Source organism: Balaenoptera ricei, chromosome 9 (genome assembly GCF_028023285.1).
Source record: "Balaenoptera ricei isolate mBalRic1 chromosome 9, mBalRic1.hap2, whole genome shotgun sequence".
NCBI classification, from domain to species: Eukaryota; Metazoa; Chordata; class Mammalia; order Artiodactyla; family Balaenopteridae; genus Balaenoptera; species Balaenoptera ricei.
In genome coordinates this window covers 46,615,800-46,639,398 of record NC_082647.1, presented here as the reverse complement: position 1 = coordinate 46,639,398, position 23,599 = coordinate 46,615,800, and the positions used below count along the sequence as shown (strand labels likewise).

Sequence of the window (23,599 nt, the reverse complement as noted above, 5' to 3'; positions counted from 1 at the left end):
GGTGGTGTGGTAGCTGTTTGCAGAGGAGCAGGCAGGCTTCCTGAGGCTGCAGACGTACCAGGCAGTCTGCGTTTAATTTCTCAAGTGGTTGAGTGCTTGTTTGTCTCATTGAGTTAGAAGGATTGCCTGGTGTCAGCGGCTTGTCGTCACTTTCACATCAGATACAGGGAGTTCACCATCCTGTGAACCCTCTGGCCACAGCCAGAGTGGGCACTTGACGTTTCCATAAAGACAACAGCAATGGGTACCCTTTCTTGAGCATTCTCCACATGCCAGGCACTGGGCCATGGACCTTACACAGATCATCTCATTTAAAGCTCCCAACATGATGAAGGAGGTACTACTGCCCCAGCCAGTCTAGGGATGGGGAAACCGAGGGACCCTCTGTCACGTTGCCTCCCACTTTAAAGTCACTGGACCACAACAGCCTGGGTGCAGACGGCTGGCTCTGTGGCCCAGGGACTGGGCCGTGACCACGTGCTGCCCACCATGGTGACCTGTGTCCTGGTCTCCGGGTTCTCCTCTCCTACCCTGGAGAGGAAGGACAAACACCAGTTTTCACCCGCTCCCCACCCAGCAGCTCAGCCTAGAGCTTAGGGTACTTGGTGACTGAAAACATGGACGTTCCCTCTACGTTGCTGGGAGCCCTGGCATCAAGCCCCTTTTGTTTGTTAGGTAGTGAGACACTCAGATGCTTAGCCTGCCTTCGTAGGAATTTAAGAAAACTTCCCAGAATCCAGGGGTGGGCAAGAAGCACAGCTCTGTGGAGCCCTGGAGACGGAAAGAGCGTCTGTACGTGGCCGTTGCTGCTTCTGTCTTTCTCATGGACTTCATGCACTAAGGGCCTCTTCATTACCGTTTTTATGGTAAGAGGTCTCTCTGCCATTTTTGACACCACTGGCTGCCTGTCCTTCTGCAGCCCTTTTGCTCCCAAGACTGTAACGGCCCGTCTCCGAGCTCTGCCCTTCCTGCCTGCCTCCCCTGCCTCCCCACGCGCTGGAGTTCCACCGGGCTCCAGCCTTGGCCGCCGCCTCTGCCTTCCTCATCCTCTCTCTGGGAAATCTTAGCCACGCGGGGTGCCGAGGACCCCTCACATGCTGCTGGTTCGTAAGCCTCTACTCAGCCCGAGCCGCTCGCCTGGGCTTTAGAGAGACGGCTTCACCTGGGCGTCCCACGTGCACCTCCAACTGCCCCCCGTCCCCCACCCCGTCGTCCCACGTGCACCTCCAGCTGTCCCCCCGTGCCCCCCCGTCATCCCACGTGCACCTCCAGCTCCCCACCCCACCCCGTCCCCGCCCTGTGTTCCCCATTTCAGTTGGTGGCACCACCATGCACTCACCAAAGCCCAGCCGTCATCCCGAATCCTCCCTTTCCCACGTCCCCACGCCGTATGTCCAGGTAACCGGCCAGTCAGGCTACTTTCCCCTCAGCGCTCGTGGTCTGGTCTCCTATCCGCTGGGGGAGCGCGGGACACCTGCTTGCGTGAGCCGCTGTCTCCAGGGGCCTGGGTGTCGGGACTGGCCAAGGCTGGACGGGGCAGAGCCGTGCCCCTGCCTGGGATGGCAGCAGTTGCGGGCTCAGTGCCCTGGGCTTTGTCAGAACCCGCAGCCTTTTCTTCCACCGCTCCGGGCCCTGCCGAGTGTCCAGAGGCCCCTTAGCTCCCGTGGGTGATTTCCTCAGCCTGCTCCTCCTCCAGCCCTGCCGGGGCCCCTCCCTCACAGCTCTTCCCTTGGTCTTCATCTGCAGAGGCCCTCCTCCCGGGCTCTGCCTGAGCCCCTGGGCCGCAGGGCTCCGCTGGGCAGCAGAGGAAAGGACAGGCCATCTGCCACAGGGCTGCGCTGTCTCTGACGTCTGTCCCCATAGGCATAAACACACTTCCCTCTTCGTCCTCAGGCAGCTGCAGCCTTCAGACGCTCGTAGGACCCGCTGCCTGGCCCTGGCCATCGCGGACATTGTGTGGCGGGCTGGAGGCCACAAGAGAGCCGTGGTCACACTGTAAGTGCTTCCCTGGGCTGTGTTGCGACCGCTTCACCTTGGGCGGGCGCAGCTACAGGCCAGCTGGCTGTGCGCTTCCTGTCCTTGGGGAAATCGTCGTCTCACACAGGCCGTCTGGGCCTGAGGACCGTGTCTGTGCCCTCCCAGACCCCTGCCCTGTGCTCCAGGCCAGGAGGAGCCCAGAGAGTTGGCCTGATGTGCTGGGCAGCCCCACACCAGCGGAGGGCCAGCCCTCCACGTGGCTCCGGTCGAGAGGGGTCGGATCTGGGGATCCCTCTCCGCAGGGGGTGCTGGCGGATGTAACCTGCCTGAGAAAACCCATGCCCCCGCCCCGCCACCGGCAGCTTGCTCCCCTCTACATTTCTCTGATCCGGAGGCCTCGGAAAACAGCCTCTAGGTCGACCCAGTCATTTGTACTGCTCCCCCCAAAGCACGCTCCTATTTGCCCTGTCACTTGGATCCCCGTTCCGGTGAGGAGACTCACAGAGAGATGAGAGGTCAGCGGTGGAGCTAGCGCGGTCTTCTTCCCTGCTACCTCTGTCCTGCTGGTGGAGGATGCCATCCTCGTAATCTATGTGGATGGCCCGCCGGCTTTTCAGCCTGACCCTTCAGAGCGGAAGCATCACTTCATCCCAGCTGTGTGGCTAAGCTTTAGTAAAGGGGGTGCCCTTTGGATCCAAGGGCCACACCCTGGAAGGGGGCACAGTGGTCAGCAGAGCACAGTACTTAAGAGACTCCAAAGGCTGACTCCCAGTGTTGTTGCTTATTGGCTCTGTGACCTTGACTAACTGACTCGACTTCTCTGTGCCTAGCCTGTTTATTCATCTGGAAAATAGGGGTGATAGTAGTGATTACTTAATGGGGTGAATGTGAGAATTGAAGGAGTCAGCATAAATAAAATGGTATATAATGAATGACAATATCATCGATCAGTTTAAATAATTGATCCATATAAATAAGTGATAAATAATAGTACGAAGCACTTAAGGTAAGGTCTGGCTCATACTAAGTATCATGTCAGTGTTAGGTATCATCATCATTATCACTATTGTTCTTATCGAGTGCTTGTCCTTGGTACCCATGTTCCAGGTAACTTACAAACCCTGGCCCTTAGGATCTGCATGGCAGCCTTGAGAGCACATGGGGCAAAAATTCAATCTCTCCTTACTTTACAGATTAGGAAACAGAAGCCCAGAGAGGGGGCGGTGGCTGGTCCAAGGCTGCACAGCAGGCTAATGTCATAGTGGCCCCAAACCCAAATGCAGCTTCTAGTCCAAGCCTTCCTGGGCCGCACGTGCAGGTGCTGTGTAAACAGATGTCCTCCAAGAGGACAGAGGCTGGACTTCCTCAAGTCCCTAAAACACGAAGGGCAAGTGAGCATTCCTTAGTCTGGAAGCCTGCTCGTCCGTGGGTGAGAGGCAGACTTCCTGCTACCAGGATTTGGGTTTGGTTATTCCCGAGCTCTCCTTCGGCTGTCTTTTTTCCATCCCATATTAGCACTGGCACCTCCACCCGCTCCCGTTTAGTGGAGTTCTCCGGACCCGGCCTAGCGGGTGAGTTCAAAGCGGGGAAACGAGGTGCGCTTGGCTCCCTTCTTTCCTCTGGACCACCTTTTGGTTTGTCCTCATTGAGCAGCCCGTGTGGTTTTTGCCTTGGCTCTGGGGCATGTCTTCTCTCCGCGCAGAGACTCATGCATCTCCCTTTCCTTTTTAGGGCTTCGAGAACACAGCAGTTCAGTCCAACCGGGAAATACAAAGCAGATGGAGTCTTAGAAACAGTACGGCTTTCTGGAAAATTATCACGCAACCTTTGGCTTTGTTTGGGGACAGTCTCCTTTCATATAAGTAAATCCTTCCTCAGTTGGGGATGGGCCAGCCTTCCCTGTGGCCCAGGCCAGCAGAATCCTCCACCTGGGATTGGGGTGCGGGCAGAGGTGGGGGCCTTTGGGATGAGCTCTGGCCAGAACTGGCTTTATGGCCAAAAGGCCGATGGGCGCCCTGTCATGTTGAGCTTGTACAGAACCTGACGTCCCTCCAGCATTCGGTACACCATGCCTTTTGGCTAAACTCCAGCCTTCCCCATGTCCCCCTTTATGTCATAGCATCCTCTCTGGGATTGCTATGAGAGGGTAGTGGGGATGCAAGGGAGAGGAAGTTAGAGAGCAGAGAAGAGCTTTGATGGGCGGAGCACCAGCTGGAAAGCCAGACCCAAGTAAGACAAAGGACAGGAGAGAAATGAGAGACATGCGAAAATGCGGAAACTGTGACACTTTCCCACAAATTAACCTCCTCTTCACTGAGGATTTTTGTTTTACTTAGTTTGTTTCCTTTGACCTTTTGGGCATGTGTGGCCCTGGGATCTTAATTAAGCATCTCACTTTGTTGGATGTTATCTGTGAAAGTGTTTTTTTCTGACCTGCATGAGAAAGCACAGGAGACTCATAACCACTGCTTTTGCACTGAACTCAGGACACTGCCTGCTGGGCTTAGAACAGGCCTGGTGATGGCGACCTGGGTGGGTCACCCACCCTGTACTCCCCTGTCCCCCCACCCTCCCCGCCCCCAAGGTGCTCCTCAGATATCTGTGACTAGCCCGCAGGGTGCAGCCCCGCCCGTCAGGGCCATCCATGCATGATGCTGGCTCTGTGGCTTTAGTCCCATGATGTCTCCAATCCTGGGGCCTCTAAAGGCAGGCCCAGTGTTGCTGCAGGGCGGGAGCCCCAGAGACCCCAGCTGGGCCCTGCAGCCTTTAAATCACACACAGGTGTAGGAGTGCCTCTCCACCCCCGCTCCCGAGGTCGCCACTCTCTGACTGCAGGGACATTCCCCAGTGGGGTCTTGCAGCTGCTGAAGTTAGGGCCACAGAAACTAATCCAGCGTGGGGGCCCGTCCACTGGGCTTGGGCAGTTCACCCTGTGTGCTTGTGTTTCCCAGCTCATACTCCACAGTTTGACCTGCTACGAGGAGCTGGTGACTTTTCTTCAACAGAGCGTCCATCAGGTATGAACAATGGTTTAGTTTGTGGGATGTGCGTTGCTAAGCTTCTGCTTCCTTTGTGGGAGGCATGCTGGTGAACTGGGGTTGTTCCCTGTTCATCCCCACCCTGGGGTAGTGGGGCGATGTCGGCTGGAGAAGAGTGGGCTTGGGGGCAGAGGGTCCGACCTCTGCCACTATGTCCTGGAGGGCTGGCCATGGCTACAGGTAAAGAGAGCCGCTGCAGCAGGGGCTGCAGAAGCAGGGATGGAGTGGGGTCGGGCTGAAGGGGAGCAGCTATCAGACTGCGGTTATGAGAGCTTTCTCTCTGTCCGAGGGCAAGCAGCTACCTCTGCAGGTAAAGAACACTTCGTCAGTGAGTGGGGCTCAGCACCATCTGGGGAGGTGACTAGGACATGGGTTCCTGGGCAGGATTGGAGGTCTGAGCACCGTTGATGGAGATCCTGACAGTAGAGGACCTTGGTTGGTGTCCTGGGAGGCAGGGCTGGGCCCGGAGGGGCCTCCGGAGCATCCTGTCTACTGGAGGAGAGCCGAGCACCTGCTCCAGCCTGTGAGATGGGGTGGAACCCAGCCAGGGCCTGGGAGCAGCCCATCAGAGGGCTGAGGGAATTCAGAGTTGGGCTGTAGCCTCGGGGCTTTGTGGAGGAGGTCGTTGAATGCTCCGGGGGTGGGTGAAGAACATTGTCTCTGGAGCCGCCAGCGTCAGCGGGTGTTTGCATCTAGGTTACACCCCTCAGTAGCTCTGTGACCTTGGGCAACTTACTGGAGCCTCTGTGCCTCAGTTTCCTCCTGTGTACCATGTGGATGATGGCAACGGTGCCTGCCTCAGAGCGCTGTGCAAAGCGCCTGGAGCCACCGTGTCCTGCTCCGTGTTCCCTGTGGTCGTTAGCTTTCGTTGTGGGTGTCTCATCACCATGGTGATGATCACTTAAGGCAACCTTGAGATGGGTTAGTTGTAGACAGGTAGAGACGGGAGGGAAGCATGGCAGAGGGAAGCATCCAGAGCCAAGGGATGCTGCTTTCTGCGCCAGCCTGTCCCGCAGGTGCGTGGGAGGGGCTCTGATGTAGGAGGGCTCCTGGCCTTGGCGCTGGGAGTCCTGGGCTGGCTGTCGCTTGTTCCCGTCCCTGGCTTTCTCTGGCTCTTCATGAGCATAGCCCAGCGGGCAGTCTGTAGATGCAGCGTGCTCACCACCGGCTCAGGGCCATGGGGGGCCTGGAGCAGAGACCCCGGGACCTCCTCTGGCTTATTCCTTGGTCACAAGTGGCCTCAGGAAAGTCACTGGGCTTCAGTGGCCTCATCTGGAAAGTGGAAGATGGAGCAGTTAGCGGGTAACTTCCAGCTCTTCACTGTCCAACTGTGATTCTTAAAGAAGAGCCTTAAACGCATGGGAAAGAATGTCTTCCAAATTAAGGACCAGGCAATTTAAATAAGCAGAAAGGACACCTTTTATTAAACATACCAGAGCAGTGTGAGAATACAGCAATGCAATGCATCTGAGAGACGAGCAAATCCTGACAGCATCAGTGTGCATTCAGGGAGGCCAGGACCAAGGGCACCTGTGTTCACACTGTCAGGTGAAGCAGAGCTGGAGGAAGGAAGCCCTGTGGGGCAAAGGAGGGGCCCTGAGGTGATTGCTCACATGACCCCAGGATCTGAGGCCCCATCATTGCCCCTGAGGCCCTGGGGTGGCCCTTCAGCACCAAGATCGTCTACATCCTTGTCTATAGTTGGGATCTCCCTCCTCCCTTGGCCTGTACCCCCAGGGTTTCGATGAAGCCCAAGCAAGACAGTGAGTGTGAAAGAGGTTCTGAGAGTGGGACCCTCGCCAGGGGCGGGAGCCGCCTACTTCCTGCCACACCTCTGGGCTCAGAGCAATTCCCTCTCCTCTCCTGGCCTTGGTTCCTGGGTACGAGCGGTCACCATTTGGCCCTCGCTCTGGAAGGCGTTGTTTCCCCCTGCAGTTGAAATTATGTTTTTGCTGGAAGCCGTTGAGCTGCCTCAGCACTACCCTCACCAAATTCATTTTTCATGGTCTGGGCCTAGGAGGGGTTCCTCGTGCCAGGCCTGGAAATGAACACTGAACCACGTCTGCCCAGAATAAACAGCCTCCTTGCTGTGTTTTCATTACCGCTCACCCTCCTGGTGAGACGTCTGGCTGCCGCCCCCTGCGAATGGGGGGATGCTCCCGCCCATGCCTCCCACTGGGGTTCTTGGTGGACTCAGGTCTGTCCCGGGCCAGAGCAGCTCGGTGGAACGACCCCTTCTTCCCAAGCGGTACCAGACATTTTTCCAGACCCTGCTGGTGGATTCTGGCCCAGTTGCCTGCCTGGACTCTCCTCTCAGTGCAGGCACTTTGCCCTGTGGCCTTCCATGGCTTGGCAGCTGGAATTTGATGAGATAATTTTATAATAATAAATGTTTTAAAAACAAAATTGGATATTGGTGCCATTCAGTCGTGTTCCGGCAAGGGCCAGAGGCCCCAGGCGGGGGTCATGTCCCTGCCCTCTGCAGTCTCACCTAACCTGTCCATACACAGGGGCATATCCACGACTCAGGATGAGGTCCCCTTGGACGTGTCCCAAGGACTGGAAAATGCTGGCCCGAGTATAATAATAGTTCTCCACGTTTACACAGAGAGTTGGCTTACAGCGGGAGACTGTGTTCCTTACTTCATTGCAGTCCTGCGAGTAGGAAGGCACGGCAGTGGGGGAAACAGACCCAGGAAGTGCCGTGGCCTCCCCAGGACAATGTGCAAGTCCATGGCAGAAGTAGGTAGGCATTTCAGAAGGGGAAACTGAGACTGAGAGAGCTTTGTCACTCCTTGAGACAACAGACAAGACTGTAGTAGAGCTCTGACAAGGGCACTGGTGGCCCGAGTCCTCCCAGGCCTCTGTCCCCCTGCGCGGGGACATCCGCATTACTGTTTGCAATTGTCAGAGCACTTCCACCGACCTGGCCTCATAGGACGTGCAGCATAACCTAAGGAAACGTGCAAGGGAGGTATTTGTTATCCTCATTTTGCAAATGGGAAACTGAGGACAGCAGAGGTGAAGTGACTGGCCTGAGATCACAGAATTAAGATGACGTTGATTTAAGATTATTGTTGATTCATTCATTCCATTTCTGCTTCCAAAAAAAGATTTAAAGGTACTTATTAAAAAAAATGATGTCCTCGGGGTTTTTTCTGTGCTCCAGCCACGGTAAACCTTCCCTCTCTTGCCTCTGGGCCTTTGCATGTACTTCTCCTCTCACCTGGAACAACGTTCCCTTTTCTGATTCCTCCTTGTCCCTTGGGCTTCTGTCTAGACATCACTTCCTCCGGAAAGCCTTCCTTGACGCTCCCTCCTTCCCTAAGCCCTAAGTCTGCATTGAAGGCCCTTCCTGTGTGTTTCCAGGGAACCTTGGTTTTTCCCATCAGTGCAGAGCCCCTTCCCCACTTTTTTAAAGTTGCTTATTATTCTCTCTTTCCTGAGTTACTTCTCGTGAGGGCAGATCTGTGTCCACCTTGTTCACAGGTATAGCTTTAGCAGGGAGCATCCTCTTGGCACAAAAAGTTCAGGCAGTAATTTTTTTTTCTTGAATGACTAATTGAATTATTGGGTGAAAATAAAGACTATATACATATATAATATTTAGAAAATATAAATCTATATTTTTAATTGAAGTATAGTTCATTTACAATATTATATTAGTTGCAGGTGTACAACATAGTGATTCAATATTTTTATAGATTATACTCCATTTAAAGTTATTATAAAATAATGACTATATTTCCCTGTGCTGTACAATATGTCCGTGTTGCTTATTTATTTTATACATAATAGTTTGTGCCTCTTAATCCCTACCCCTATCCTGCCCCTCCCCCTTTCCCTCTCCCCACTGGTAACGACTAATTTGTTCTCTATATCTGTGAGTCTCTTTCTCTTTTGTTGTATTATTTCATTTGTTTTATTTTTTAGATTCCACATATAAGTGATAACATACAGTATTTGTCTTCCCTTGATAAAGTCTATATTTTGAGGAAAAGAAAAGATAATTCTATCAGAAGTTTGAGCTAAAATAGTTTGAGTAGTTTGAACATCATATTTGGCTCTGAGCTTCCTGGCAGCCAAGGCAAAATGGAAATATGATAAGTTATATGATTCTCATTGTTCCAGGAAAGTAAGCTTTCTTTTTTAGTTTTAAGTTAGAAAAGAAACCGATCACCCCATAAGGAACACTGACTATTGTAACAGGCAGCATCTTCAACAACAGTTCCAAAAGTGGTATCGTCCCCATAGTGGGATGAGTAAGGCCTTCACACTCATTTGCAGCCAGGAGACGGTGTTCCTTCAGGAAGCAGAAATGACATAGTCCATCCCAGTAATCCGTGGCCTGCTGGGCTCACTGGACACGTGGGCAGTGAGGACCCAGCATCATAATAACAACTAACACAGGTGTCAGGCCCTGTTTGAAGCGCTTTACAAGGATGATCTCACTTAATCTTCACAACGACCTCATGAGGATGGGTCCTATTTTTATTATCTTTGTTTTACAGATGAGGAGATGGGACAGAGAAGTTAACAAATGTCCCTGTGGTCACATAGCTAGGAGTGGCAGAGCCAGGATGTAAACCCAGGCAACCAGGTCCCAGGTTCCGGGCTCCAAACCAGGGTCAAGACTAGGGGAAGATGGGAAGACAAGTGAGGTGCTCCCCAAATTCAAAGGGGTCCCCAAAACCTCAGTAATCAGCATAAATAATATTTTAGTGCAATAGTTTGAAACTATTAAAATTAATCTCAAAAAACCCACGATGAACAAAAAAAATTTGAAACGATGGGATCTGCTCTTGCACTTGCCATGCTCACCTCACTGGCACCTCCCCACCCGGCTCTCCTCCAACCTGCTCTCTGCTACTCTCTGCCCAGTGCAGTTCTTAGGATCCCTTAGGAGTTAGGGATTTGGGATCGGACGGAGTCCCCTGGATACCCATTGGGCTGCTTGCAAGCTGTGTGACCTCGGGCCAGTCACTCAATTTCTGAGCCCCAGTTTCCTCACATGGCAGAGGGCGGTAATAACAGTATTTATAGCACAGGCCCGGGATAGTTTTAAATGTGATAGTGAGCAGAAGACACTTGCACGGTAGTGGAGGCTGCCCCAGGCCACTGCTGTCCGTGAGCTTCTGGGACTTGGAGGTCGTGGGGTGTTCCTCGGTGGGCGGGCACTGCATCTGCTCCGTTGTCATTCAGGCTGGTGCGCTCCTCATCCCTTAGGGAGTCTGGTTAGTGAGACCTGCATGGGATCTGCCATGGGGCTACCTGGCGACCTCTGGGACCTGGCTGGAAGCAGCTGGCTCGGGGTCAGGCTGCTCCCTGCGTCGTGGTCCCCAAGGAAGTGAGAGGAGGGAGGTGCAGACACTTGATGGGTTCTCATTCCTCTCTCCTCTTCCCAGTTTGAAGCAGGCCCCTACGGATGTGTCCTGCTCACCCTGTCGGCCATCCTGTCCAGGTCCACAGAGCTGTGAGTATCTTCCTCATTCAATTCCGGGAGCCGGGCTTGTCTGTCTGGTTCACTGCTGCCTCCCCAGAGCCCAGGGCAGAGCTGGGCACACAGTGGGTGCGTAGTGAGCATGGATGAATGAAGCCGTGGACTAGGGGCAGTTGGCTGGACAGGGGAGAGAGAACAGTTACATTCTTCGTACATGTGTGTTCAGTGCTACCTCCTCCTCCGTCTCCCCACGTGTGCTGGGGAGTGCACGGGATTCAGATCCAAAAGACCCCCCAAAGAGCTTACAGCCTCCCTGGTGTCCCAGCGGCACTGCAACGGGCGCGTACTTGAGCACACACGTGGACTCCCTCGAGACATGTGTGGGGACATAAGAACTGGGAGATCACTGAGGGCCCTGTGAACTTGCTGTAGGCCAAGGCAGTCCCGAAGGTTTCAAGGTTCGTGTCTAGGGCCAACCCTGAGGAGCTGAGTGTGCCCCGGGGCCTTGGAGGCCGGGGGAGCAGGGAGGCTGGGTCCCCGGCTTGGACTCCATGCATCCTTAATCAAACGCGGCCTCCCGGGCTGCCCGAGAGCTGGAGTTCCGCCGTCACCCTCATTCCCTAGGAGCTTTCTAGGCCTCTTTTCTGTATTTGTCACCTGGGCATTATGTCACTAGGGAGGGTAGCAGATTAATAGCACATTAATAGGTTTGTAAAGTACAATCGATTGCCCCATCCACTTCCAAGCAGAGCGCAGACCCCAGAGGGCGTGGAGACCTGGGGGAATGAATTTGCACTTTGCAGGGGTGTGTGGTGTTGGGGAAGATTTGGGAACAGCTCTGAGCAGGCGGGCCCTGGGAACTGGGGAGGCGGAAAGAGTAGTCATGGGGAGCCCAGGCTGGGGAGGCCCGGCAGAAGGGGACGCTTGCCCCCCTCTCCTGGTCCTGGGCGGGCCCTGTCCGAGTTCCCTGTGGCCTCTGGTGCGGGTGGGAGGAGGAGGGCAGGGGCTCTGCAGCCTCGTGCTGCTAGCCTGCCTGCTGCTGGCTGCTACTGACCTTATTAAATGCATGTGTGTGCGCTTTCTAATGGCATTTTTCTTCTAATCCTGCCATAATGATATGATTCATTCCTGGCCGAGCTCACGTGCACGGCGACCGTAAGCCACCCTGCCTTCTCCCCTGGCCTGGGTTTGCTAATCCCTGGGCTGATGGGTGTGTGGGTGAGACCCTTGAGCTCCCTGAGGGGAAGCTGAGCTCTCAGGAGGGCCAGGCCCTTTGGCAATCCTCTTGGCCTCAGTTTCCCCATCTGTATGGGGGCCCCTTGGCTCTGAGGGTCAAGGTCTCTGTGCTCAGTGTCTCTGCTCTAGGTGCCACGGGGCTTGTCAGCCTGAGGGCCGGGCACCCTGTTCACACGCACGCTCCTTAGGGAGCTGCTCTGGCAGCCCTGCCCATCTGAGGGGCCTTCGGGGCCCCTTGTCCAGGCTGTGCTTCACATTGTCCAGAGCTGGAGCACTGGGGCTGTTTCTGCCGCCTCCCCGCCCCATCCAACCAAGCCACGCAGGGGTCAGTCCCTGCCTAGGTCGTGGCACCTGTGGGGCATCTGTGTCGGGGAGGCTACCTCGCTGGACCTGCACAGCCTCGTGCCCATGGGCCTGAAGTCACAGCGCTGCCATGCCCCTCACCCTCCACCAGTCACAGACACACACGCGCACAGAGACACACAGATACACACAGACAGACACAGGCACAAAGAGACATACATAGACACAGAAAGAGACATACACAGAGACACATGGATACACACACAGACACACACAACACGGTGGGGGTCCCCTCCTTCCCCTTGTCCCCAGAGAGAGTATATAAAGACAGTCTCTCCTGCTTAGGGCCCCCGAGGACCTTCCCTGGGTCCTGGAGGCCAGTGGTTCCGAAGCCTCCCAGGGCAGCTATGGGCAGCCTGGCCCCTGCCTTCCAGGAGGACCTGCACAGAGACCTGCTTTAGCGTTGGCCCCGGCAGTGCTTTGGTGGGAGTTGTCTTACTCCTGTGGCCTCCTTTTCTTCCTCTGAGAAGACAGCATAGAGGACATTCTCATCGGCAGTAAGGATAGCAACCAGCATCTAGTAAGCTTCCTGTGTGCCAGATCCTTTGCTGGAGCATTTTACACGAGACGCATTTAATCCCCACGGCAACCCTGTTAGGGGTCACTATTTCGATCACCGTCACCATCTCTGTCTTTCAAGTGAGGAAACGAGGCTCTGAGAGGCGAGTGACTTGCCCCAAAGTCACACAGCTCAACCCAGGCAGCCTGGTCCCAGACGGGGTTCTCTGGGTTTGCTGTTTAAGGACCTGAACTTGGGAATAAAACAGATTTGGTTTCAGGCCTGACTCCAAACTCCTTTGAGCTTGAGTTTCTTACTCTGTAAAATGAGGATGATAATTCGTGCCTCACAAGATTAAACGAAGAAATACATGTTGTGTGCTTGGCAGGCCTCGGATAGTGGCCGCTGCTGGTCCCGTCCTCTCCCAGCTGTGCTCAGGAGCCTCTTGTGCCCCGTGCTGTCCTTTTCTTGCCCTCAGTCTTGGCTTGGTGCCTCGTGGTGGAGACATGGCCACAGGGACGTCCTGCAATGGTGATGGGTCCTCCCTGGTGCCGGGAGACTGCTGTTAGGGGGAAGCCCCAGGTCTGCAAACACAGCTTAAAAACCACAGGACCAGGCGATCCCAAGGGCCTTCCTGCTCTGGGGTCCAGTTTTAGCTTTGCTGAACCCTTTGATACCATTTCAGGGTGATCTGGTGCTACTTTGGGCAGTTGAAAACGTGACCTGGTAGCCCAAAAAAGAGAGCAAGTCTCTCAACTCATATGCTGTTCGGCCAGGAGAAGCGGAGCTGGGGGAGGAGGGGCTGGGAAACGCAGCCGAACACAGTGTGAGTATGTGTGCGTTTGTGGCAGGGCGTGTGTGGACAGGAGATGGGTGAGTCTGAGGGGCTGGTGTGAGATGATGTGGGTTTTGGTGGTTGTGTCTGAGATTGTGCGAAGGGTGACTTGATTGTGTGTGTGCGGGAGTGTGAGTCTGACTTGAGCGCGTGGCCGTCCCTCCCTCCTAGCAAGGCTCTGAGACTCATGCCTGAGGCCCGGGGGCAGCTGTCACAACAGAGTCATTGCCTTCTGTCCACGGGCTGTCCCCAGCCCTGGGTGGAGCCAGGGTGAGGGCGCCATGGGCAGACACAAATGCAGCAGAGTGCAGCCTGGACACTTCACCCTCAGAGGCTGAGAGGCTGAAAGAACAGTGGCAAAGCTGGCCTTTGAGTTTTGCTTACCCCAGGCTGAGTGCAAAGGCTTGAGAAGGTTTCATTATTTTCTGCTTGATTTCAAGCCATCTATTTTCTTTCCTAAGATCTCGAATTGCTTACAGTAAATTTCATACAGGCTTTCATGTTCTCCTAGTTCCCCTGCTTTCCAAACCGCATGGCCCAGAACTTTCCCCAGCGCATTCTCACAAGCCCCAAGGATGCCCAAGGTTCTGGGGTCAAGGCCAGCTCCGAGCCAGGCCTGCACAGTGCAGTGCAGGGGTGGGCCAGCCCCTCGGCCCAGGGGAGGGCTCGGACGCTGCCCCCCACCGCCACCCCGGGTGACTTAGGCCTGGGCGGTGAGAGGAGACAGCTTGTGAAGAAAACCTTTTCATTCAGTAGACCTTTGGCATTCATTACAGTGGCAACTTTGGATGCCCAAGGGCAATCTTGAAAGTCCAAAATAGGCGGTACTTTGTCATTTGCCGAAGTGATTTTCGAGCAGCACAAGCCAGGCACTGGGGGCGTGGAGAAGCCTCCACACCACGTGGCTCTGTGTTCTTTGTAACCGTCTCCAGCAGAGGGAAAACAACAACAACACAGTGAAACAGCCTTGAACTGAAAGCCAGCTGTGAGTGTTGGTCAGGCGAAGGCAAGTGACAGAAGCACAGTTCTTAGCCAGCGTAAGCAGAAAACAACGCAATTAATTGATTCATATCAAAAGCCCAGGGCTTTGGGAGTGGCTGGATCCAGGAACGCAGACAGTGTCTTTGGGACTTGGTGTCCCCCATTCTGTCTCTTCTCTCTTCTTTCCTCCGTCTCTGTCGTGTTCTCGGGGGAGCCTCCTGCACGGCGGGCTCCAGGGACCCTTTTCTCGGGCTGCCGCTGTTCCTGATGCCCAGGCCCAGGCCGCAGCCGTTGTGGGGCAGGTGAGACTCAGGGGCTCCCCCGGAAGGTGGTCAAAACCCCCAGGGACCTACCCCACTGGCTGGGGAAGGGATGGGCTGTATAGTCAGGAGCTGGAGGTGTGAGACGTATCAAGGAGCCAAGAGCAGGCCTGAACTCGGGGGTGAGTCAGATCTGGGCCTGCTGGAGGCCCCGCAGGCCACTCTCAGAAGTGGAGAGAAGCAGTGACGAAGCCCCAGTCCACCTCAGGGAGGCTGGGCGGGCCAGCGGATGGCAGCGTAAGGGTTCGAGCAGGGGGCTGTTCAGGTCGAGAAGCCCGGGTTTTTGGTGGCCCTAGCTGTGCTGTGCTTGGGGAAGGAAAAGATAGGATACTTGTCAGCGTTCTCCTCCACCTTCCTGCCGCACCCCCTAAACTCTCCCAGCCCAGGATGGGAGGTGCAGACAGAACCGCCCAGACCGGGTACCCTGGCTCGATACGGACAACAATTGCTTTGCAGCCCTGAACGGAGCCTGGCCTTTCTCCCCTGGGTCTTCCAGGTGGGACGCGGGAGACCGGGCAGGATGGTAAATGGCCCTCCCTCCCGACATGCCAGGCTCTTTGGACTATAGCTGGAAAACAGGAGGAGAGGAACTTTCTCAATGAATTCCAAGTCACCTGTAATCTGGACTCGGATTCTGGTGGAGGCCGTGCTAGTGAGCGCTTTCAGCAGACGTGTCTGAGGAGGCTGAGGTGGTGGGTGGGAGGCAGACCCAAAGGGCTTGCTGGCACCTTTGTCATCGGAAGCAGCACATGCTCCACCCAGACCCCACTTCCTTCGACTGACCTTCCTTCCTCGCCCAGGTTCCTTTTCTGGGAGCCCCCAGCTCCCGTGCAGTGAGCGGAGCTCCATCCTGTAGCTCTCCGGCTGGCTCCCCCAACCCGAGGAAGGCAGTTGCGGGAGGCCCAGCCTCAGCTGGAGGCGGAGGAGAGAGGGAGGGGCCCTGGGCCCCTGCAGGTGCACAGCAAACGGGCCCCAAATGGTGTGAACCTGCCCATACCCAGCCCTGTGGAACGGCCTCCAGAAGCTGGGTCCCAGGCCGTGTTTGAAGGCAGGCAGAAGCAAGTGTCCTGCCCAAGCAGCTGAGGCTGGCCTGGAACAGCCCACCCCAGGCTTTGGGGGCTGCCAACAACCCAAGGGACAGGCCCATAGGCCCGGGACCATCATCCCATTCTGCAGCTGTGGGGACCAAGGTTCTGAGAATTAAGGGCAGGTTGGCGCACAGCTGACACCATCACCCGAGTCTCCTGTGCCTGCATCGCCCTTCCTGGGCTAGGGGAGGAATGACAGGCGCTGGTCAGCTGTGTCTGCCCACTTAGAGGGAGAATGGGAAACAGGACCCCAGGGAGTCCCAGACCAAACTGATGCTTGTCCACTGGCTTCACTCTCCACCTCACTTCAGCCGGCATAGTCTGGTCCCAGGCTGCTGAGATGGCAAATCATGGCCCGTGAGTGCCAGTGGGGTGTGGCTGAGGGCAGCAGGTCTGCCCATAGACAGAGCCTGAGGGCTGGATGCAGAGAAGGGCGACCAAGCCCAGGCCACGCTGGGGTGAGTGACAGAGCTGGGAGGGTCTCCTGACGCTTGGTGCATCTAGCACCCCTACCCACTCACCCCAGAGCTATACATACCTCCTTGTTCCACGAAGGGCTTGCTCAGGTGCCCACGTAGAGACGACAGGCCTCAGGAGGTGGGAGAGGCCATTAACCTTTTTTTTTTTAACATCTTTATTGGAGTATAACTGCTTTACATTGTTGTGTTAGTTGCTGCTGTATAACGCCACTAACCTTTTTTTTTCCAAAGGTGAACATAACTTGATTTAAAAAAATTATTTTTAACATCTTTATTGAAGTATAATTGCTTTACAATGGTGTGTTAGTTTCTGCTCTATAACAAAGTGAATCAGCTATACATATACATATATCCCCATATCTCCTCCCTCCCGCGCCTCCCTCCCACCCTCCCCATCCCACCCAAGCCACTAACCTTTGGAAAGAATCTTTTGTTCCAGGCCAGCTTCAGCCATTTGGGTGGGAAGCTTGCTTCTGCCTGCCTCCAAACACGGCCTGGGACCCAGCTTCCGGAGGCCGTTCCGCAGGGCTGGGTGTGGGCAGGCTCACATCATTTAGGGCCCATTTGCTGTGCACCTGCAGGGTTAGGGCCCAGTTCTGGGCACCATGGGGCCAGACGGACACAACATAACCCAGGCCCTCCAAGTCCTTGCTGCCTGGAGGGGCAGGGCTGGCACCCGAAAAGCAGGGGGTGGGCTCTCTTAGGAAGGGGATGTCTGCAGGGAGATGGGGCACATCTCTCTGGGGCAAGGGAGGTGTCCCTTTGTGGAGGAGACGACAGTTAGCAGGGCTCTGAGCGTTATGTGGGATAAGGGTTGCGGCAGGCAGCAAGAACGAAGCAGGCGAAGTCTAGCAGAGGGGTTTGCAGGGAAGGGCTCCTCGAGGCATGGTTGGAAGGTTGCTGGCACGTGGAAGAGGACTGGGGGAGGGGAGGTGGAAGGCATTGGGGGAAGGGCTTGGGCATTTCTGCTTTCTCTTCCTTCCTCCAGGCAGGTCCCTCTCTCTCCATCCATGCTCCTTGCCCTGCTTCCTGGGTCCCCTTCCTTTTTAGGGCCCGTGCCTGCAGAATGGAAATAATACCCGTGCCCTCTAACCTGTGGAGCTGTCTGTGGTTTGCAAGGCCTTTTTATGGCCTCAGCTCTTATTGCAACGACTCTTTGAGGCGGTTATTGTTATCCCCATCAGGGGATGACACACCCAAGGCTCAGAGGTAGAAAGCAATTTGCCAAAGGTCACACAGCGCAGGTGGCAGAGGGGGCCTGACACCCAGGTGTTCTGACTCATTGTCCATTCCCTGTCGACATTCCTGAGAAAACAGTCAATATCTGCCACATCCAAATCCTTTTCAGATATTCATGGCCACAGTTCAATCGCTGGGAGTGGAGACTCCATTTATTCTGGGTTTTTGGCCGTGATACGAATAGTGGAGGTTGCAGGAATCATGACCTCTCAGTCATTGTTTTGTTGTTGTTGTTGTTGTTATTGCTGGTATCGCAGGAAAAAGGAAGTGACATTTACCAAATGTCAAATGCTTTATATAGTTCATCTCATTCAGTTCTCACAGCAATCTGTAATAGAAGGAGGCGTTTTCATACCCATCTTACAGGTGGGGAAACTGAGGCTCAGAGAGGGGAGCAACCGGTAAGCGGCAGCAGCTGGATTTGAATCCCAGGCTCCCTGACTTCAGAGCCCACGTTCTCTTAGTTGTTCCACAGCTGTCCTTTCACTGTTGATATTGTCCTCGAGAGTCAGTAGAAGTCCCACCAAACAATGGGTGATTGTTTCTGGAGGCTGCTGCAGGTGGCAGGGAGTGCAGTGGAAGGTGCAGCCTCTGGGGGGGGGGGGTCTCCTGGGGGGGGACAGGCAGGAGCTGGCCCAGTGGAATGTGGTGGTGCCCCGGGCCTGGTGCCCTAGAGGTCAGGTGGAGGGGAGGTGGCTGGTTGGGTCCTCCCCGGTTAATTACCAACTATTTTAGCCATGATGTTTTAAATATCAGAGTCGTGGACCAGGCACACTTGTTCACATCCTGGAAGGTCCCTGGAGACCCCTTGCTCCAGGCCTCTGGTTTTATAAATGAAGAAGACACAGGCTGAGAGCGAGGCATTGACTTGCCCGAGGTCACTCAGCCAAGTCCAGGACTGAGCTGGCCATTGACCCCTCCTCTTGTGGACACTGATTTTAGGTGAGTTTTGGCTGTAGACCAGAACCATATTTCTAGGCCACTTGGACATATTTTCCTTCTTATTCAGAAACTTCTGCACAAAATGCCCAGATTCATATGTTCAGTCGTGTGTTGGGGAGGCTTTAGAGGGAAGGGACAAGCTGTGTCCCAGCCGGGGAGGGTGGGGACCAGGAGTGGGGCTTCAGGGCTCAGGGACCTGCCTGGAGCTGGCCGGCCGGGTTGACTATCACGTGTTTCAGGCCGCCCTAGACGGTGTGATGTTGGTGCCAGGGACACAGTCCCTGACTCTGTGTGCCCACAAGTCCCTTCTCCTTTCTGGGCCTCAGTTTCCCCCTCAGTAGAACAGGGATGGCCGCTCTTGCCCGCTGACCTCACAAGACTTTAGGGAGGACAGTGTCCCTGAAAGCGTCTGAGACCGCAGACTCTGTGGATCCAAGGCTCTGGCGCTGTAAGCTGCTCAGCGGCAGAACCTCTGCCCCTCTGAGCCCTGTGCCAGAGGGCGGGCTGGACAGAGGCAGTGGAGTTCTAGGACCGGCTTCAGCCTGAATGTGGGCTGGCACCTGTCACTAGCCCTGGGCCAGCTGTGTCCTTTCTCTAGACGTCCATTCTCCCATCTGCAAAATGCTGGGCCCCGGAGGCTCTGCCAGCCCTGATGTCCTCTTTGTTCCGTTTCTTGGTGCAGTGCAGTGTCTCTGGGCCCTCCCGATGGGGGCAGAGCTGGGAGAAGCCGTCCTTGCTGGCATCCTGGGAAAGCCCCTTCCTCTGTCAGTGGGTGGACTGGACACCCCCCAGGGTCAGGCCGTCACCCCAGACCATTGGTCCAGGTTCTGGCCCTTGGCTTCCAGAATGCTGAGGAGGTTGGCGGCAGGGCAGCCATGGCCAAGCCCTTCCTCGTAAGTTTCCATGCCCTGGGCAAGTCCACTCAGGCTCCCCCAACTCTGTGCTTCCTGCAGTCTAAAATCCAGGCAAGCTCCTGTTCCCTAAAGTGTTCCCCAGTGCAGGACAGTCTCAGGGGGCAGACTTCATCAGGCCCTGGCTCCCCCTCACCCAGCCTGGTGCCTGGGTCCTCGGGCTATGCAGAACTCTTCTGGGGCCCAGTGTTGTCCAGCTCCCAGGAGGACTGTGGAAGGAATAAGCTGCTCTTTAGACTGGAATGGTCAGTCCCAGGGGAGGGCCCATCACAGCTTGTAGCTCAGAAGCCCAGAAAGTAGGAACCTTAGAGCTCAGGCAGCCCCTCTGTGGATTCAGCCCCTGCTCCCAGGACACTGCCTGCCCTTGTGCAAGCCCCTCATGTTGCAGAAGGGGAGACTGAGCCCCAGAGAGGAGAGGTCTGTGGCCACACGGCAAGACAGGGCTAGAACTCTGGTCTGGTGATGGCCCTGCCGTGTGAATCGCCTCCTCTCCGGGGCAGAGCAGAAGCCGCTGTTTCTTTGCTCCAGGACTCCTCACACTCAGCTCTCCAGGGATTTCCCCTAGAGCGAGGTCTGGGCATCTAGATTTGCCAAAGTTGTAAATCTCTTAAGCCATAAGCCGCTCCTTGGCGTCTCCCAAATGCCCTAGTATGAAATACAGATGTTCCTCCTTTTTAAGATCTGAGCCTACTTCTGAATTTCCCATCGTGTTTGCACCTAAGGATGCAATTACCATTTCCTCCTATTGTCCTTTCTGCCCGTCCCTCTGCTCTCAGCTGACGCAGGCGCTCAAACCCGCTGGGTGAACACGAGGCTGTGAGAAGATCAGACTGCTTCTGAAAGCTTCGGGGTGGCTTGGGGCCAGCGATCCTTATCAGTCCACCCAGGGCTCCTCGGAGGCTATTTTCTTCCCTTCAGAAGATGCCGGTATATATGCCGCAGGGAGCGTTTCCATCAATTCTTCTGCCCAAGCCAGTGCCAGCCACACGCCGGCCTCGTCCATTTGTCCCCCGTCCCCCCAGCTGGCCCCTTCCCAGGCCCGCTGGGTCGTTTCTGGCAGGCCAGCCTCCAAGGCCCTTCCTGAGGACCCCCGGCCTCCGTGGTTCTCGGCTGGGCGCTGCAGTGTCAACCCAGCCTGTCTTCTCGTGTGGACCACAAACCGTCCCTGTTCGGCCACGGTTAGTAAAATCCACGAGAAAACATTTCTCCTATGGAGTCGCGGAGCTTGAGTTTCTAAGCTCGTTTGGATGTCGTTTGCATGTTTTAGGTTTGTGGACTTATGGCAGATTTAGATTTAAAGCATAAAAGTGAGACCAGGTTTTTCTTCTCTTCCACTAAAAGGAAAAACAAACGTCACGATTGCTTGCCTCTTCCTACCTCTGGGCCACCCCTCGGCGCTGTCTTTGGGGTGCGGATGTAGGCGGCAGGCCAGGCCACAGCCCTGCTGGGTGGGCAGCAGGGGGGAGCCAGCTCCCTGGCCTCACATCACCCCCCTGGCGTTACCTCTCTGGGCTTCTTTCCATGTCTATAAAATAAAGTAATTCCTACTTCACTGGGTGGCTGGAGGTTTGAAATGCTGTCCTCTGAGCGCGCTCTGTAGGTGGGAGCTCCTTTCCTGTTACCCGTCTGTCCCACGGCTCTGTTCAACAATAACGCTTGGTCTCCCGAGGGATTTACTTTGGGGTAAAAGGAATAATAATGTCCTAATGGTGGGCTTTCTAGACGGTAGGATCGTTTTGAGATTTGGGGGCAGGGGCTTGCTGACCTCACATGTGACAGGGCCATTGCTGACATGACACTCTGCACCGTTCTGGTCCCCAGTAGCATACAGCCCTAGAAATCTCTTTCTTTCAGTTTGGTGGGGTTTCTTTTGGCAAAGGGGCTTTTCACCTTGTGCCTTTAGGGGGACCCCATTCTGAAGGTGGAGCCACAGAGGTGATCTAGGGTGGGGGGAACACAGGCCTCGGAGACTGGCAGCTAGGTCCCCCGCCAGCTCCATCGCCCACAAGCTGAGTGCCCTGGGCACGTCAATTCTTCTCTGAGCCTTGGTTTTTCTCTCAGGGTTTAAGGAATAATAGTTGTACTCGGCCTGGTACAGGGTCTATGCCCAGGTGGTGGCAGCTATTGTTTTAGAACTCAAGGAAGCATTAGAGGCCGTTCCTCCTATTTAACCGACTTGCAGACCGCGGACTGGAGATGGCAGGGGATGTCCCAGTCCCCACCCTTAGTAAGCGACAGTTGGAGTGTGAACGCAGGACGTGGATTCCAAACCCAGGGCCCTTTCTGCTGTGGCACGCTTCCATCACGAACCTCTGGTGTCTGCCGAGGGCCTGGCGGCCCTCTGCAGGCCAGAGTGGAGGCCACTGCCCAGAGCAGAGCGAGCCCCGGCCTCCAGCCCCAGGGAGGGCACAGAGCACAGAGGCTCAGGTTCCCGCCAAATCCGGAATTCGGGGCCTCAGCCTGGAACCCGAGGGGAGGCCCTGGCCACCCTCGAGGTTTGCCCGGCATCCTGAGTCAGGCAGAGGTGTGCTAACAGCCCTTTCTTCTTGCTCTCCAGTGTCCGCCAGGACTTCGACGTCCCCACCAGCCACCTGATTGGAGCGCACGGATACTGCACGCAGGTCAGGGCCGCAGTGGGGCGTGGGGCAGTCAGGCGCTTCTTTCCCTTCCTCTTGCCTTCTGTCTTTGCCCCTGCCAGCACTCCCCAAGCAGCTTTCGTGTTCCGCCTCTGCTGGGCTTCTTCCTCACGGGGACCTAGAAAGGGAACTCAGGTTAACTTCTGTTTCTGGAGTTTGCGGTACCCGATCTGTGTGCCCGGAGCTGCAGGAGGTGCAAGAGAGGCAGAGCCAGGTGCTGCCCAGCCCGGAGCCCCGGCCTAGGCTGGGAGCCCCAGGTCCAGCTGGGGGGACGACGGCCACGGCACCCTACGTTTGTATAGCGCATTGTCCTTATGACGACCCACCCCTCTGCATCTTCACAAAGGGGCCCTCGAGTGGCTTCGTGGAGGGCAGGGGGTCCCTTAGCACAACTGCTTGTCATCGATCCTCCCAGTCACCGGGTGACACGAGGAAAGGGATCTGTTTCAGACCCCATCAGCGAGTGTCAGGACCGGGAGCCAAATGCTACACCTGACTACTGTCTGAGCCCTTCTCTCATGGCAAGGCCTCCTGAGTGGCCACCGGGCCACCGTTAAATCTGACCCTCAGTGCATCTGGGGGCGGCGTGTGTAGCACAGACAGGCTGGGCGGAGCTGCTCTGGCTGCTGGGCCCAGCTGAGGACCCAGCTGTCCTAGGGGTCCTGGCTCACTTGTGGCAGTCCTGAAAACATACCTGGGCACCGTGCAAGGGCCAGCTTGGGGCCTGTGGTTTGTCCAAGGCACCCAAGGAGATGTGACGTTGGCTGCTGCCTAGCCCCCGGAGAAAGGTTTCAGGCTGAGCGACGGCCAGTGGTGGTCCAGCTCCTGCTCCGGGTGCCTGTCCTCCCCGTGGGAGCTTCCCGACGCGCTGTCGGAGAGCAATGTGACCCAGGGGTGGGCCGTTACGCAGCGTACAGAGGATGCAGAACAGAGTCTGGGGCTGGATTCTGAGCTGTGTTGGCAGTTTCACTTGCAGCATGAGCTGGAGCGATTTTCTTCACCTCCCTAAACCTCGATCTCCTCGTCTGTAGAATGAAGCATTTGGACTAGATCGGTGCTTCTTAAACTTTGATGTGCACGCGAGTCCCGCAGAGTCTTGCTGAAGAGCCGGCTCGGATTCAGTGGGCCCAGTAACCTAGGGCCTGAGCTTTTGAATTTCTAACAGGCTTCCAGGAAGGGTGATGCTGCTGGGCCACGGACTGCACTTTGAGTAGTGAGGAACCAGGTGACCGCTGAGCTTTGCCACTGTGTGATTTTGAGTCGAGGGGCAGGGAGCGTCCGGTCACTATTTCTCCCCCATTTTGAGGAGGCTTCCTGCTCGAGGAAGGTTTTGAGACGCACCCCAGATGGGGAGCAGGACCTTTTCTCCCCCTTGAAAACCAGTTGGGAACACTTGAATGTGTCTGAAGAAGGCCATGCCTTTCTTAGGCAGCTGCTGGCCCTGAGGTACAGTATCTCAGAGCAGACATTTCCTCCAAATTCTTTCTCGTTTCCTCTGCAAGAACACAATGAGGCCCCCTCGGTATCTCCCTCCAATGAGGGCCCCTCTGCGGCCATCAGAGGGACCTCTTTCACTACCTCTGGGGCAGGGATCCTGGTGTCGACGGAGGGATTT

General features: G+C 55.7%; 1 protein-coding gene across 2 annotated transcripts in view; it reads left to right on the top strand.

Moving 5' to 3' along the window:
• Positions 1–23,599, top strand: part of MINDY4 (MINDY lysine 48 deubiquitinase 4) — a 116,651-nt gene that overhangs the window by 71,441 nt on the left and 21,611 nt on the right. For both annotated transcript variants that reach the window (XM_059933640.1, XM_059933641.1), the window contains exons 10-14: positions 1,894–1,995; positions 3,709–3,772; positions 4,929–4,994; positions 10,421–10,488; positions 21,906–21,969. In XM_059933640.1, coding sequence (XP_059789623.1) covers positions 1,894–1,995; positions 3,709–3,772; positions 4,929–4,994; positions 10,421–10,488; positions 21,906–21,969 — 364 coding nt within the window. The remainder of the gene's footprint in view (positions 1–1,893; positions 1,996–3,708; positions 3,773–4,928; positions 4,995–10,420; positions 10,489–21,905; positions 21,970–23,599) is intronic.